General features: G+C 43.4%; 1 protein-coding gene across 4 annotated transcripts in view; it reads right to left on the bottom strand.

Annotated features, from left to right (window-relative positions):
* The window catches only part of GRIP1 (glutamate receptor interacting protein 1), a 344,378-nt gene extending 328,370 nt beyond the window's left edge, over positions 1-16,008 (bottom strand). Inside the window, exon 1 of one of the 4 annotated variants that reach the window (XM_083463371.1) lies at positions 15,383-16,008. In XM_083463371.1, coding sequence (XP_083319497.1) covers positions 15,383-15,437 — 55 coding nt within the window. In that variant the 5' untranslated portion in view covers positions 15,438-16,008. The remainder of the gene's footprint in view (positions 1-15,382) is intronic. The other 3 variants (XM_083463364.1, XM_083463367.1, XM_083463375.1) reach the window with 3 other exon arrangements.
* Positions 16,009-16,340: the final 332 nt, after the last annotated feature.

Genomic DNA, 16,340 nt, shown 5'->3' with positions numbered 1-16,340 from the left:
AGTAAAGGGAAAATGACAATGACAATATGAAAGGATAAAGTAGGCAGAGAGATGGATCTGTGAAAAGGGTAGGAACGCTAACTGCTCAACTATTCATTTTTTTTGTAATGGTGAAGATAGGGCTCATTTTCATCTGGATATTGTTCAACTCCTTACTTCTTCTTATGCATGAAAAGCCATAAAAAAGACAAGGGGAAATTTGCACTAAACGGCTTCAAACAGTGAATAGGAAAGGCCGTTTACGGGGGGGGGGGACCCTCAATGCAAAATTAACCTTAACCGAATCCTCTTTTGTGCATTGTGCCACCTTTCCAAATAAAATTATTTATTTTATTTGCGACTCCAAATAGTTCATGTGAGGATAGCCAATGTAAGGACCATGTAAGTAAAATATAAGGATACACATTTCAAATTTGCATCTCTTGTGCAGCTTGCTCTTAAAATGTCATTCCTTGAGTTTAAAACTCAAGGTGCTGGCTCTGACCTATAATGCCCTTGGTGGCTTGTGACCAGAATACCTGAAGTATGGGATACCCTTACATTAATGTGCTCAGCTATTAATATATTTTTCAGAGGGCTCCCACCTCCTGAGATGAGATGGTTGGCAATGAGGGACAGAGCCTTTTTCAGTCACAGTAACACACCTGTGGAATTCTCTCCCCCTGTCAAATTGCCAGCATCTTCTTTGATGACTTTCAAGCACAAACTTAAGACACTATTCTGTTTATACAGGCCTTTGATTGGTCTTATTCACTTTTTCTGCTGATCTGTTAAAAAATGGCTTTGGAGCTCTTTAAAAACTACTTTTGAATGTTCAAGATTTATTTATTTTTTGTCTTTGCTGCTCTGTTGATTTTTCATATTAGCTTTTTGTTTGGTTTGCTACTTTGTGTGGCTGGTTTTAATTATGTTGTAAGCCATCTTGGAAATTAGAGCTGAGAAGCTGAGAAGCAAGGTATAAATAATTCAAATAATTATATATATAAAAAAGACGACTTCATTCACTTTTACCATGCACCTACTAGGAAGCTGTGACCCAGATAGCAGTCTGGTACATTTCCCGAACCTCTGGTTATTTAGTGCTAGAGAAGCAAATTTTAGTTACTAGTTCCAAATTGTAGCCTATTTATAAAAAGAGGTTCAAATAAATCATGCAGCCTATAGTAAGTTCTTCCTGAGGAGAACAAGACACTGATACAGTATACAGTGGTACCTCAGGTTAAGTACTTAATTCGTTCCGAGGTCCATTCTTAAACTGAAACTGTTCTTAACCTGAAGCACCACTTTAGCTAATGGGGCCTCCTGCTGCCGCCACACCGCCAGAGCACGATTTCTGTTCTCATCCTGAAGCAAAGTTCTTAACCTGAAGCACTATTTCTGGGTTAGCGGAGTGTGTAACCTGAAGCGTATGTAACTTGAAGCATATGTAACCCAAGGTACCACTGTAGTGTTTACAATGAACGGCAGTGACTCTCTAGGCTTTCAGATAGGGAGTCTTTTCCAGCCCTACCTGAAGATGCTGGGGATTGAACCGGGGACCTCCTGCATGCAAAGCAGATAACTCTACCACTGAGCTACAGCCCTTCCCTATTCATGCAAGATAATCTGACACCATGTGAATGAAAAACATTGAATGCATGGAGTATGATGGGAAGCGCTGCAGAAGATATTTCTGGGTTAGCAGAGTTGTAACCTGAAGCGTATGTAACCTGAAGCATATGTAACCCGGGGTACCACTGTAGAGTAATCTGGGAAAAACACAAGGTAATCATGCAGATTTGGAACAAGACATCACCAATATGCTGGTTACACACAACTCTAATTTCTCCTTCTCATCTGAATCTGATAAAACCATGCAGGTGAAGTATCTGGAGGCAGTAAAGGCCTGGAACAGAGCCAATAAACTGAAGCTGAATCCCAACAAAACAGAAATGTTGTGGGTGGGCAGTTTCCAGGTCCAAGAATTAAAGGTGGTACAGTGGAACCTCAGTTGTTGAACGCTTCAGAACCCAAATGCCAACAATCCAGAAGTGAATGCTTCTGTTTTCAAACGATTTTCAGAAGACGAGTGGCTTCTATGACATGTTTTTCGATTTTCATCATTCATTTTGCCAACAGCCCTTTGATTTTCGATTTTCAAATGTTTTGGAAATCAAAAAGACTTCCGAAAAGGATTATGTTCGAAAACCAAGGTTCTACTGTAGCCTGTTTTGGACGGGGTTGTTGTTGTTTAATCGTTTAGTCGTGTCCGACTCTTCGTGACCCCATGGTCCAGAGCACGCCAGGCACTCCTGTTTTCCACTGCCTCCCGCAGTTTGGTCAAACTCATGCTGGTAGCTTCGAGAACACTGTCCAACCATCTCATCCTCCGTCTCCTTGTGCCCTCAATCTTTCCCAACATCAGGGTCTTTTCCAGGGAGTCATCTCTTCTCATGAGGTGGCCCAAGTATTGGAGCCTCAGCTTCACGATCTGTCCTTCCAGTGAGCACTCAGGGCTGATTTCCTTAAGAATGGATCAGTTTGATCCTCTTGCAGTCCATGGGACTCTCAAGAGTCTCCTCCAGCACCATAATTCAAAAAGGTTGCACTCCCCCAAAAGACCAGCTTTGTAGTCTGAGGATACTTCTTGATTATATGCTCAGGTTCTTTTGGTGACATGGTGTGCATATTTTCAGCTTCAGGTAGTTCACCAGCTACTTCCATTCCACACACACACAGCTTTCCTGTGGTTCATAGACCCAAAATTCCTGGACAGGGACTGCCTGCTGTAGTAATCATATGCCATTTTAAAATGGGGGTTGGGCAGGGGGATTATTCGTTATTTGTTTTAATTTTGATTATATATTTTGTGGTTTTATATTTTGATTTTGTTCTGTGAACCGCCCTGAGACCTCCAGGTATAGGGTGGTATATAAATTCAATAACAATAAGTAATCATCATCATCCCACATGATAGACTACTGCAATGTGCTCTACATGGGTCTGCTCCTGGAGACAATTCAGAGGTTGGAACTTATGCAAAATGCAACCGCCAGAGTTTTGATGGGTCTGACAGCTAAAGACTGTATAACACTGGGGCTCAAGGACCTATACTTCTGCCTTTTGCTACTGTTGTCCTGTTATTTGAAATCTGCTAGGGACACCCTTGATACATTTTCACTACATAGTGGATATTGAAGATCTGGAACTCTCCAAAGGTGATTCCCAACATCACTTTCCTGGTTTTGAAATACACTCCCCCTGCCTCGCCGCCCCCCCCCCCAGATCCTATTGGCACAGTGTTTATTTTTAAGTGCCAGCTTAAAAAACTCTCTTTTTTTAGCAGGCCTCTAAATCCTAATATTTGGCCTCTACAGTAATATATGGACAGATGAACTATGTTTATTTGTGTTTTACTGTTGTAACCTGCCCTCAGGTCTTAGATGAAGGGCAGGATACTACAAAAAAGAATGTAGCTGGAACTCCATAGTAGAAAGATTTATTCATTTCGAACTCACTATTCTATACTCAGGAAGGCTTGTGGGATTCTTTTAAGAATATTTTAATGTAAAATCAAAAACAGATAGTGTGAGGATTATCTCCTGATTACCTTTGAACACCAACACCTTCCCAAAGGAAAGCGTCTTACATCCTCTCAGATGTAAACAAGCAATCAGTGCTAACAGCTTAAGCTAATAAATATTTCCTCCCAACTCCACCTCTTTTTCTGACTCAGCAGACAAGTTTCCAGAGGCTACAGTAACACCAGGATGATCTCTCCATGCTAAAAGACAAGGAGAAGGTAAAAAAAAAAAAAGATGTGAACATAGCAGGCAGCTGGTTTTGCTGCCTTCAGTGACTGTACATAAAATCTCTTCATAACAGGAAGGAAGTTTTTAAAAATTCTCTCATTCAAGATCCTCATCTGTTGCAAATTCAGGGTGGCTTTCAATACAGTCATCTTCTACCTTGTATTTTTCACAGTCACTTTAGGCTGGAAATAAATGCTAAACTTGGTTATGTGAACTAGTGCGACACACTGTCAGCTACCAACCTACTTTGCTCCTAGAAAGCTTTAGTTCTTCCTTCTGTTTTAGGGACAGGTGCATTAGCAGCAAACAATTCACAAGATCTGAGGAAGGGGTTATGTAGCCCTTAGTGTCCTTGTGCAGCAAGTAAATCAAGTCCTAAGGGTCTGCTGGGACATGAATATCAAAAGGTGCACAATTTTTCACTGTATTATGGACTGTGGCAAAAAAAAAAATTATTATTGCATATGGTGTTGTATGCTATACAAAGGGGCTGTTTGCACATAGAAGTGAGCAGGGAGGGGGGAAATGCAGAGAGACCAGAAGTATTTTGCAGGCTTCCCTGATTCTTGCCCAACATCTCCTCCCACTGTTTAATCCTGAACAACAGACCAGGATTTTTCTTACCCTGTATTTTCTGCATATGCAAAGTGGATATCAAAAGATATCCATATTCGTTATGGTATTTTTTTTTAAGGGATCCAATTTTAAGTTTAAAAAGCCCCTGATGCAACAAATACTTGATGCAAATCAGGACTGAAGGAAGAGAATCCTGTTAATTGACTGATATTAATAGAAGTGAGCATTATAAATATGTGAACAAAGCAGAGTGCATTGTATTACAGCTACAATCATGTAATCCCTAATGATCTATTATGGAAATGACAGGACTGTTTCCAAAGCAATACCAAAAATTTTTTAAAAACCATTTTCAATAGTTCACACAGGGCACTCAACCTTAAAAAAGTTTGACATTATACTTTCTCGTCAACATATGGAGAGTGTGCACCAATTAAAATTAAATTTAATGTGCGCATTCCAGTGTATCACATCTACAACACAGAATAGGTGAAATGTCACATATTGCTGACCATAGAACAGATGCAATAAATAAAACAAACATATTTTGATGGGAAAGCATCTTTTGCTAACTGTAGCCTTAAACAGGTTTTCAAAAATCAGTTTGGGATGTGTCCCCACATGCCGGCAGGTTTCCCTTCTGTCAGCCGACTGCCACAGACACATCAGGAGAAAGATGCAGGGGAGGAGAAGATGGAAACAAACAAAAGGGAAGGAGGATGGGGAAAGGCAGAGCAATGAAGAGGCAAGCAGCCCAAAAGAGTGGGAAAAGCCCTTGATGGAAGGAAGAGCCCCTCCCCCCTCTAATTCGGAATATGCTTCAGGCAGCTTAGGAATTGCAAGATCATTTTCAGTCTGCTTGTGAAGTGGCACGCCTGTGTTTTGGAGTGAGGATTTTCTCTCCCAGAGGACAAGCTGCAGAAGCACAGAAGGCAAAGGAAAGCTGTGCTGGTATAGATGTCTTCCCTTTTCAGACTTTCCAATGGAGGAGTCACAGGTGTCATATGTGCATGAGGTAGCAAGTAAGGCAGAAATGTGAAGCCACAGGAAGGAGGCTTAGAAAATTTGAGAACACCTGCTCTTTTCTGTTGCTTTTTTCCACAAAACATCTAAGAATTCAGATTATTGTGTATGCACACTGCAGCTACATGACTAATGGAGTATATAAATAAACAGCTACAGGGAGAGATAAACAGTTGTCTGCATCAGAATCCAGAGACACAGAATCAACAGTATTTCGTACAGTATTGTGAGCGGGCACCCTCTTTTTGGTACAAGTCATGAACGTAGGAGTGGCTACATTGTTCTCAGTCAAAAGTGGCGAGAGCATTCCCTCTCCCTTGGTTCTCAAATGGCTCCCGAACACCACAAACCCAGGGGTAAGTGTTCCGGTTTGCAAATGTTTTTTGGAAGCTTGAACATCTGACGCGGCTTCCGCTTGAGTGCAGGAAGCTCCTGCAGCCAATCGGAAGCCGCGCCTTGGTTTTCAAATGGTTTCAGGAGTTGAACAGACTGGTGGTGCTGGTGTCAACCTCTCTTAATGTATCAATTCAACAGTGTCCCTCGTTGATCACCCCTAATTTTTTAGTGTTGTCCCTTTCTGATAGTCTCTTGAGAAATACTTACTATATCTGCGTGTACGTACCTCCAGTAAAGTCTTGTGGGGAACTGAGATCATATTGGGGAAAACTTGACCAACTACTCGAAAGTATAGACTCTCTGTCACCCAACCCTCAGCTCGTCTTGGGAGGCGACTTCAGTGCCCAGATCGGCCTTGTTTCTCCACAAAATACAGTATTATCTGGACTAAACTTGGAGGACGAACCTGAAATCTGTCAGGGGGCAGCAATGGACACCACCTCTAACCGCACTGGGAAATATCTTTGTGTGAGAACCGAGGTACGACCGTAGTAGAAATTGAAACTTCATTATCACTTCATTCACTTGTCACAGCAAAAAAAACACCCAGAAAACATAATTGCTCCTGCTATTTTAAAAAAGAAAAGTCCTAGAGCTGCACTCTTGCCCTTTCCACACACCCCACATTACTGTCAGTTCCATAAGCTGGTTTCCTGAAAGGAAAACTTCTGTTGATTCTGGTTTATGCATGCTTAAAAATATTATCTATATTAAAACACTCAAAAAGCACACGTTTTAGATTGCCCCACTCTGATTCATCTCTGCAAAACTTACACACTACAAAAATGGGGCACGACATATTTGGATACTGCAAATATTCTATGGAGTCTGATAGTCTACTCTGGCCAGATGAACATTATCTCATGGATTCTTATCTCACGTTTCCCATAATTAAAGTCAGTTAGCTTCTTCTTGCACAGAGATCAACTGGGCTTTGGACCATAAAATCTATGTACAGTGTTAGATACACTCATGACAACTGAACAGTACTCTTAATCCTGTCAATTTAATAATATAAAGTATTTTCAAATTGCACATAGGTTTAAATCTCTACATGATTTAACTGTTTTGCTGATTGCTGTTGCAAGACAAATGACAATTTGAAATTTAAGTACCTATAATTAAGATGGAAGGACCTCTGTTAAAAGATAAGAAAGTTGCATCCAATATTCCATCTATATATCTTTATGTGCTGTACATATTCTTACTGGACAAAGATGCATCTCATACCACATTGCTTAAATTTCAATGTTTGTTATTCACCAAGTATTCTTTATGTCTCATTCCTAAATTTATTCTATTAAAATCAAAAGTGCTGCTTCAGCTGCTTGCAGTTGCAGTGAGCAAGAATTTTATTGTCTGACTCGCTCATTAGAATAGGAATCATTTTGGTCTTCAGAAAAAGGTTCGCAAGATGCTGGGGGTGTATATTCATTCCTATCAGTTCTTTCTGGCTGGTGAAATAAATAAAAACAAATGGATAAAACACAAGGCTAAAGAAAACGCTCACCCGTGATGTGGCTTTCTGCTCTGAAAATTTAAATGCGAAATCTAACAAAATACTGTATGTTAAAGTCCTTGTCACAAGTCTTCTGGTTTTCCTTTGGTTTATATTGTCATCAACTGAGTGGCTGTTTGTAGTTAGGGGCAGGGGAAGATAAACCAAACATAAGCCTTTTTCCTATTACCTGCTTGTTTATCCTTTCAAGAGGGCAGTAATATGAAGGTCTGTACAGTGGTGCCTCGGAAGTCGAATGGAATCTGTTCCGGAAGTCCGTTTGACTTCCAAAACGTTCAGAAACCAAGGCATGGCTTCCAATTGGCTGCAGTAAGCTCCTGCAGCCAATTGGAAGCCGCATGAGCTGCGTCGGACCTTCGGGTTCCAAAGAATGTTGGCAAACCAGAACATTCACTTCTGGGTTTGCGGTGTTCAGGAACCAAAATGTTTGAGTCGCAAGGCATTCATCAACCAAGGTATAGATGTAATTACTTACATACATCCCCTGAGCTGAAACACCAACAGTAAGAAAGGCCCACATAAATCTGCCAGGATGCTCTTGACTTTAAACAAATGGGTTTCAGATCACAATTGAAAATAACGGACCTCAGAATTAGAAATTATTTACATTTCTTAGAATGTAGGTAGTACTGTCAAAATGAATGATAAACATATTACTTCCCAACTGATGCTGAATTGTGTGCTCACAAATATTCCCTGTGCTCTTCAGTGAAGTTTAGCAGTCATTTTGTTAACTTGGTTTTCACTGCAAGTATATATTGATATATACAAGGGGATTGTGACTGATGTTGCATGTTGGAAGTCTTGTAATGGAATAAAGGGCTAGAGTTGGCCCATGAACAGCAGCTGGTCCTCTAGCAGCATATTCAATTAAGGCACTATATGTGATTATGGCCCGCTCATTTGTCAACAGCAGGAGAGTGGGGTTAGCGGGAATGAACAGCTCACGTGTGTTTTCAAGTATGTAATAAACATGTACACAATGAAGCAATCTCCTAATATCAAAACAGCATAAAGCTGCTTAATAATTACTGGTGTGGGGTGGTTACCACTTCCACATGGAAATGTGGAACAGCTACAGGGAATAATGGATTATACAGTTACTCCCAAACTGGCCTAGCAAGGTAACCATGTACTCCACAAAACAAAGATGCTGTCTGTTTACAGCTATAAATGGTGCAACATGGCACCTATCACACAGAAGACATACCACATGCCAACAGCAATACCTGTATATGAACTTGACTGGTTTTTTGGCAGGGTGTCAAAATGGTCTTTTTAGTGCTTTATTTTGGTTATATTTCTAGAATTTGTCTCAATGTGTTGACTTGGTTCTGCAAATAAACAAATAAATTTGTGCTCTTTCTCTCTCCGCCTTCATCCATTTCTCACAATTTTTATTTTATCCTCCACTCTTCCCTGGAGGATATTACCTTCACATCAAGTGCTGTCATCCAGTGGGGAAAGAGGCAGGGGTGTGACTCCTGCTATTAGTGTGAGAGCTTTTATTTTGTGCAAGTGTGAGAAAATAAGGTAAATAGAATTTAACCTTTCTTTTGTGATAAATGTGAGGATAAATAAAACATCCTTAATACATTTTTTTAAAGTACAATATGGGCACACTGGGGTTTCCTCAACCTTCAAATATAATGGTATGTAAAGCACTCATAAGCAAGAAGCCACCATTGCTAGACAATTTGTGTACAGGTTTTGGGAGAAGGGAATCATCTCTCAGGACAGCAACTGTTGTGAATGATAACAGGGTTACAGGAGCTGCTAGAAAGTTGAACAGCCCATTCCAATGTAGAGCTGAACACGCCTAAGCCCATTGAAATAATGGGTTTAGGTGCATCTAATTTTAAATAGTATCAGGCTGCACATGGCTTAGCAATTGTAGCAGCTGGTAAGTTAGGAAAAGCTAAATCATAAAATAGTATTTAAAACCACAGAGCTATAGAAGTAATTTAAACTTCACATGTAACTTTTAAAAATGGTCGTCACCCTAATTCTAAGCTCTGCATTTGTGATGCCGTCCTAATTCCAAACCATAAACAAGACTTATTGTTCGTTCCACTCCTGTCAAAAATGATCAGCTGTAAAGCTGACACAGGAAACCCATAAAATGATTTCATTTAACTTGATTGGAAGGAATACTGAAGAATGTCAACCCAAAAATGCTTTCTTTCCTTCTTCTTCCTTTCATATGTCACCTCAAAAGTGTTTTAGGTGGCTTATAAATGGATTTGCTTTAGCAGCTTAAGCAGAAATCTGGAGGAAAATATGCCCTGAATTTTAATGATACATCATATTACATTGGTTGGTTTTTACATGCCATTTCTGAAGTGACAGGTTTTACTTCAGTAGCTATATTACAATGCCATTAATCAACAGAGACCACAACTCAAATCTTTTACAAAAAAACCCCAACAACACCACATAATCACTTGTGTAATCTTGACTGTGCAAAGTAAAAAAGGCTAAAACAATTTCCAACTTTTTTAAAACATAGAATTAAAATGATGGAAACAGCAGTTATCCAATGCACACATAAAAGTTTAACATATCAGCTGCCTGATCTAGGGTTTGAGATCCTAAGCCAGGAACTACCAATTTGACACCCATGGGTGCACATGCACCAGCAGAGCCCTTTGTGGTGCCCCACAGTCTATTCTCCCTACACTATTAAGACTGAAAAGTGCTTGGTTGCAGGATTGTGTGTGTGATGCCCATGACATCTCTGCTTTGCAAATGTGCCCACAGTCCCAAAAACGTTAGCAAATCTCTGTCCTAAGCATTACTTTGAGAGGGATCCCACTGAAGTCAGCAACACTTTGGACAATTCACTTATATAGTGGTACCTCTGGTTAAGAACTTAATTCGTTCCGGAGGACCATTCTTAACCTGAAACTGTTCTTAACCTGAAGCACCACTTTAGCTAATGGGGCCTCCCACTGCCGCCATGCAATTTCTGTTCTCATCCTGAGGTAAAGTTCTTAACCCGAGGTACTACTTCCGGGTTAGCGGAGTCTGTAACCTGAAGCGTTTGTAACCCGAAGCGTTTGTAACTTGAGGTACCACTGTATAGGAATTCATATGCAGAACAGCCACACGGTTAGTTTCTACTACGAAGGTGCTTCCTATGCATTTTAGCAGATTTCTACCAATTGCTTACTACAATTTTCTTACAGGGGATAGCATCGCCAAATGATTTAGGTGGGTTTTCAAACCAGCACTCCTCCTGCCCTGTTAAAAGCAGCTTTCTGGGCAGTCAATATTAATGGCATTGAGTGACCCTCATAGGTGCCATCTCCCTGGTGCCATGGGTGCCTGAGCACCCACAAAATTCCCCATGAAGGGGCCAGGCACCCACAAATTTCAGTGCCAGGGCCATGCATGCTGCATGGCAGACACAGCCCTGGGCACCCACAGTCGCTGGGCCAAGCTGGCACTCCCTGGGCCAGTCACTGTCCTTCAATATAACCTACCTCATGGGCTTGTTTTCAGGGTAACAGGAGGTCAGGGAGAACTGTGCACTCCAGCTCTCTGGAGGAAAGGTGGGGTTGCAAACATAATAAGTAATAAACTAGCTGGTTCTTGCATACCAATACAGTGGAACCTACGTACTGTCCACATATTCTGTTAAATGAGGGGTTACTCCCTATTACAGTGGTACCTCAGTTTAAGTACTTAATTTTGTTCCGGAGGTCTGTTCTTAACCTGAAACTGTTCTTAACCTGAAGCACCATTTTAGCTAATGGGGCCTCCTGCTGCCACCGCACCGCCGGAGCACCACTGCTGTTCTCATCCTGAAGCAAAGTTCTTAACCTGAAGCACTATTTCTGGGTTAGCAGAGTCTGTAACCTGAAGCATATGTAACCCAAGGTACCACTGTATGTAAGTTTAGGAGTTCAGATTGAAAAGGCAAGAGATGCATCGTTGGTAGGTGCAGCAGGAATCAGGTATGAGGTTGGAGACTGAAACCTGAGACAAGAATGTTGTTCTCCTACTGAATTGAGCTCCTGTACTTCTTTAGTTATAAGGGTGTTCCATTTTTTGTGGCTTATAGCGTGCATAAAGGAGAGGTATAAGTGCGTGGAAGCACATGTTAATTTTTAAAGGCAAAGAAAGAGATAAGAGGTTGCAGTTTATGAAAGAAGTGACTAAGGAGAAAAACCAATGGAATTCAAGTTGGCTGTTGAATTATTTAGGGTTCTTTTCCAGTGTGTTTTGAAGGAAAATGCAATTTGGCCACCTTCATCCAGTTGATTGAGCTGTTGAAGTGGATATTGAAAGCCATGTTCAAATATATAAAAGGATGTCATATAGAGGAGGGAGAAAGGTTGTTTTCTGCTGCTCCAGAGAAGCGGACATGGAGCAATGGATCCAAACTACAAGAAAGAAGATTCCACCTAAACATTAGGAAGAACTTCCTGACAGTAAGAGCTGTTCGACAGTGGAATTTGCTGCCAAGGAGTGTGGTGGAGTCTCCTTCTTTGGAGGTCTTTAAGCAGAGACTTGACAACCATATGTCAGGAGTGCTCTGATGGTGTTTCCTGCTTGGCAGGGGGTTGGACTCGATGGCCCTTGTGGTCTATTCCAACTCTATGATTCTATGTAGATGGAAAAATCACCTCTTTTCAAGGCATGCATCTCACAAGGGCACCATATGTTAAATACCAACCTTTCTACAGTTCACCAGTATATTTATTTATTTACATCTACGGCCCACAAAATAAACACACAAAACAGGGAACACTTACTCTTTGAAAGTAAGCACAGGAAAAAAAATGTTACCCTGATTCCTATAAATGAACTTCAGAAGAGAAATATTATCTACTAACAGCAGAGGGAGATATAAGCAAACTGGCTTTGAATCAGATTTTAACTATACTTGTAATTGCTTTCCAAGTCAGCACCACAATAAACACTAAATATGCACCTTCATTTCATTACAACACTGGCCATTTTTCCAGTGAGTTTAAAATGTTTATCTGGTGGTCTCTTTGTACCCTAATTCAACACCAATTATTTATTTTTATCACTTAATATTTTCCTTGCATCTGAAGCAAAGAGAGATAATTGAATCTGAAAAAGCACTGAAGTCTTGCTAAATTGATTAGCTAAGCTACAGCAATATAAAATGAACTCTACTTCAGAAATTCAAAGTGCTTTTTTATTTACACCACGGAAAAAGAAAATAAGAGAGCGATAAATAATTTGTAAAAATGGGCTTGCTGAACTCTTATGAAAATAAGCTGAACAGAAATACAAATTAAATAAACAAGCATGAGAACTGTTTACAAGGCAACATCTCTACTGGTGCAGAAAAACATCAAAGCAGAAAAGACGACCAAAGGAAATTGTTCACTGCACACTACAAAAACAGGGGGAGAGAGATAAATCTAAAGGCACATTCCTGACTCTGATTTTGATGCACAGAAATTATTCTCTGGTTTTGCCATATTTGCTATGCAGAGCTTAGCTGGGGGGGGGGGCGGCTTTCCCTGCATTTTAATGTTAGCTCTCTGTGTGACAATACAGGAATTTATCTACCTCCCTCCCCCCCCCCCCATAATATGTAAGTTTATTCAAGTGTATGTTGGCTTTACAAAGGTGTTTATTAAAACAGTAACAAGAGAAAACATCTAAATCACGTGTTGCTTGAATGCTTATGTTTCAATTAACAATGTAAAAAAACTAATGAGAATTGTGCACTGTACTTGAGTACTATTGTCATTTACCAATGATGATAAACGTACAGCCAGGAATGTTTTATCCTCAGTCAGAGCTAAACATATCTATTTTGGAGCAGTTCAGGAAGCTTCATATTTAATATTTGTTAGCTACTCTTGTGCAAAATGAATTGTAAGTGATCTGCACCCACACACATACAAAATGAAATCAGTGGTGCAATACATTTTACCAAATCATTAGTCAAGTCTTACAAAACAAATATCTTCTCTACCATGGAAGAATGTGTGCAACTGTACATTATACTCTGCCCAGTAATCTATTTTGAAAGCCTGCAAATTCTAGCATACAACAGACTAAATCAGACCACTCACCCTCAAATATTATACACACAAATATAAGCAACACAATTTCTGGGTTAAGTGACAGAGCTAACTTCTGAATTCATTACAAAACTGCAGCCTGAATTTATAAGGATTTGAAAAGTTACCAGAAACATCAAATCCACTGTGTTGGAACAATATTTAACGGTACCCGAAACAAGCCCACATTGGCATGGAAAACCCTTTATTTGGTTGCTGCAAATTGCCAGTCTCATCTGGATTCCACAGCTCTCAAACATTCTATAAAGTTGTTGCTCCACCTCCTCTACTCCATGTCTCAAGAACCACAAATGTATTTCTAATACCATCAACCAGGACAAGTACAAATTATAGGAGTATTTTCCAAATTCCAGACTTCCAGCAATTCTAACTTACCTTGAGGATGAGTGCTATCAGCTAATTACTTCTGAGCACTTGGTAAGCTGGTAAGCACAGGTACTGATTAGGGTTAAACATGGGATCTAAAAGCCCCATGACCACCAGTGGAGATGAGTGGTTGCTTTGCAAACATACCCAAGAGAAAGTGTGTGCAGAATACCATTTCTGACAAAATCTGGTGTGTTTATTTCCATAACAATGGCTTTTTAAGACAGATAAAATACAAAGCATGACAATAACAGCCTCTGCAAGCTTCCCCGCAGTGTCTAATGAAAACAGTGAGCACTCAACATGAGGAAAGTTCAGAGGGGCTAAGCAGCTGAAAGCAAGAGTTTTGTCTGGTGCTGGAATATGAATACCAGACAACAATTCCCCTTATATCAGAGATATCTCTGGACCAGCAGGCTGCACTATACATGCAGAAAGTCCCTTAAGGGGGGGGGGGCTACTGTATTACTTCACCAGCTTTCTCTGATGAAATCTGCATAACAGAGAAACCCTTAGGATCTGGACTATCTGAAATAAAAGCCATCCCTTCCTTGCCTGCTGTACAGACCTGTAAATGTCTAAAAGCATTCGCTCTAACAGAAACAGGCAACTCCAAATGAGGGCACTGCTTCTTTCAGAAAGCCCCATGTTCGCAGTTGGTGCAGATTGACCCAGTGGCGTAGCGTGGGTTATCAGCACCCGGGGCAAGGCAAGTAATTTGCGCCCCCTAACCCATGGATTTGCGCCCCTAACCCTAATCCCCAGATGTTGCGCCCGGTGCAGCCGGGCCCCCCTGCACCCCCCACGCTACGCCACTGGATTGACCACTCCAAGTGCCACGGAGGGAGCTTCATCCTAAAAGGAGACAGGGCATAGGGCCCACCCTCCTTTCCCTCCAGCTGGACCCTGGGGCTCTAGAGCTTGCCATGCTGACTGCTGACCCAACGCTGCGTGGCTTGCAAGGGAATGGGTCCCTTGCTAGCAGCACCTGCCACCCCCCCTCCCCTCAGGCAAAACACCAGAACAACAGTGTGGGGACATGCCCGGACTCTGCATTCTCCCCTACTGTTGCCCACCAGCGGAAAGAGCCATTCCAGCGCTCTCCTCCCCCCACCCCCCAAAAAAACACTTGCTCTAGACCCAAAATGTCCCTGCAGAGCCACTTTTCCCCTACGGAAGAAGCCCCAGAGAGAACAGGAACTAAAACAAAAAAAACTTCGCCAAGTCTCTCCGTTTCCCAAGGATACCGGCGGAACAAACAGAAGCCAGGCCCCATGGAGGGTCTGCCTGAAGGGGAAGCCCAGCCACCCCCTCTTCCCTCAGCCAGGCAAAGAAAAGTTCACTCGAGGCACCACCAGGAGGAGGAGGAGGAGGAAGACGGGCCGGCCCCTCCCGCCCTCAGGTGCCGCTTTCTGACAAGACACTCCCCCCCCCCACCCCGCTGGCGGGGCAACATCGTGCCCGCCACCCGCTCGCCTCCCGGAGCCGAAGGCGGAGAGCACCTGAGGGAGCGGGCGGAGGGGGAAGGGTCGGCGCGCGACGGAGAGCGGGGTCTCGCCTCACTCAGCCCACCCCACTTGCCGGCCGCGGCGGCGCCGCCGAAGCCCCCTCGCGGCGCCTGGGTGGCGCTCACCCACCTCTCTCCTGCTCGGCTTGCAGGCACACGGGGATGGTCTTCTTCCAGCCCGGCATGGCTCCTTCAGGGCTGCGGCTGGGGCTGCGGCAGGAGTAGCAGCAGCAGCAGGGCGCACATTGCAGTCTGAGGCGGCGGCAGCAGCAGCAGCAGCAGCGCCTCCTCTTCCTATTCCCCGAGCTGCACGCCTGGGGGGTGGAAAGCGGCGGCGGCGGCTCCCGAGGGCTGGAAACGGGAGCGAGGAGGAGGCGCCGCTGGCCGAACAGCTGCCTCCTTTTAGTTCGGGGAGCGCGCGACGAGGAGGAGGAGGAGGAAGCGAGGGAGGGAGGGCAAGGTGGCGGCACTGCACGCTCCGGAGCGGGGCGGAGATGGAGGAGGAGGAGGGGGCTCTCCCCGGTTCAGCTGGGGACATACGCGCGCACAGAAGGGTGAATGGGGAGCGAATGGGAAGCGAGAGGGGGCGTCGCTCGCCTCGCCGCCGCCAGCAGGTGGGAGAGCTGGCGTTGCCGGCTGCACAATGGCGGGAGGGAGCGGGGAAGGGCGGGCGAAGGAGCGGCAGCGGCGGCGCGCTGGGCTCCTCTCCCTGGGGCCCCACAAAGAGACTCGGTGAGGAGGGGGAGGCAGGAAGGCGGCAGGCGTCTCCCGGAGAGGGGCGCCTCGCTCCGGGGCGGGCGGGCGGGCGAGGAGGAGGAGGCACACCCTGGCTGAGGGGAAGGGGAGGCGAGGCGCTGCTTCGCTCCTCTTTTTCTCCTCACGCGCAGCCGTGAGGGAAGTCGACGCTCGAGGGGCGAATGGCACCCACGGTGGGCACTCGTCGTGGTCTCGTGTGGACACTCGAAAAGGGAAAAGTTCTCTGCTTCTTCCGTCCCACCCCACCTTTAAAAGGACGCTTCCTTCACCACGCCCAGCCTCGTTCCGTGAAACTTCATTCGAAGTCCTGTACTTTTAGTCTCAGCTCGAGT

Source organism: Podarcis liolepis (genome assembly GCF_965112155.1).
Source record: "Podarcis liolepis genome assembly, chromosome: 10".
Taxonomy (NCBI): domain Eukaryota; kingdom Metazoa; phylum Chordata; class Lepidosauria; order Squamata; family Lacertidae; genus Podarcis; species Podarcis liolepis.
Note: the sequence above shows the minus strand (reverse complement) of the source record. Positions and strands in the feature narration are given on the sequence as shown.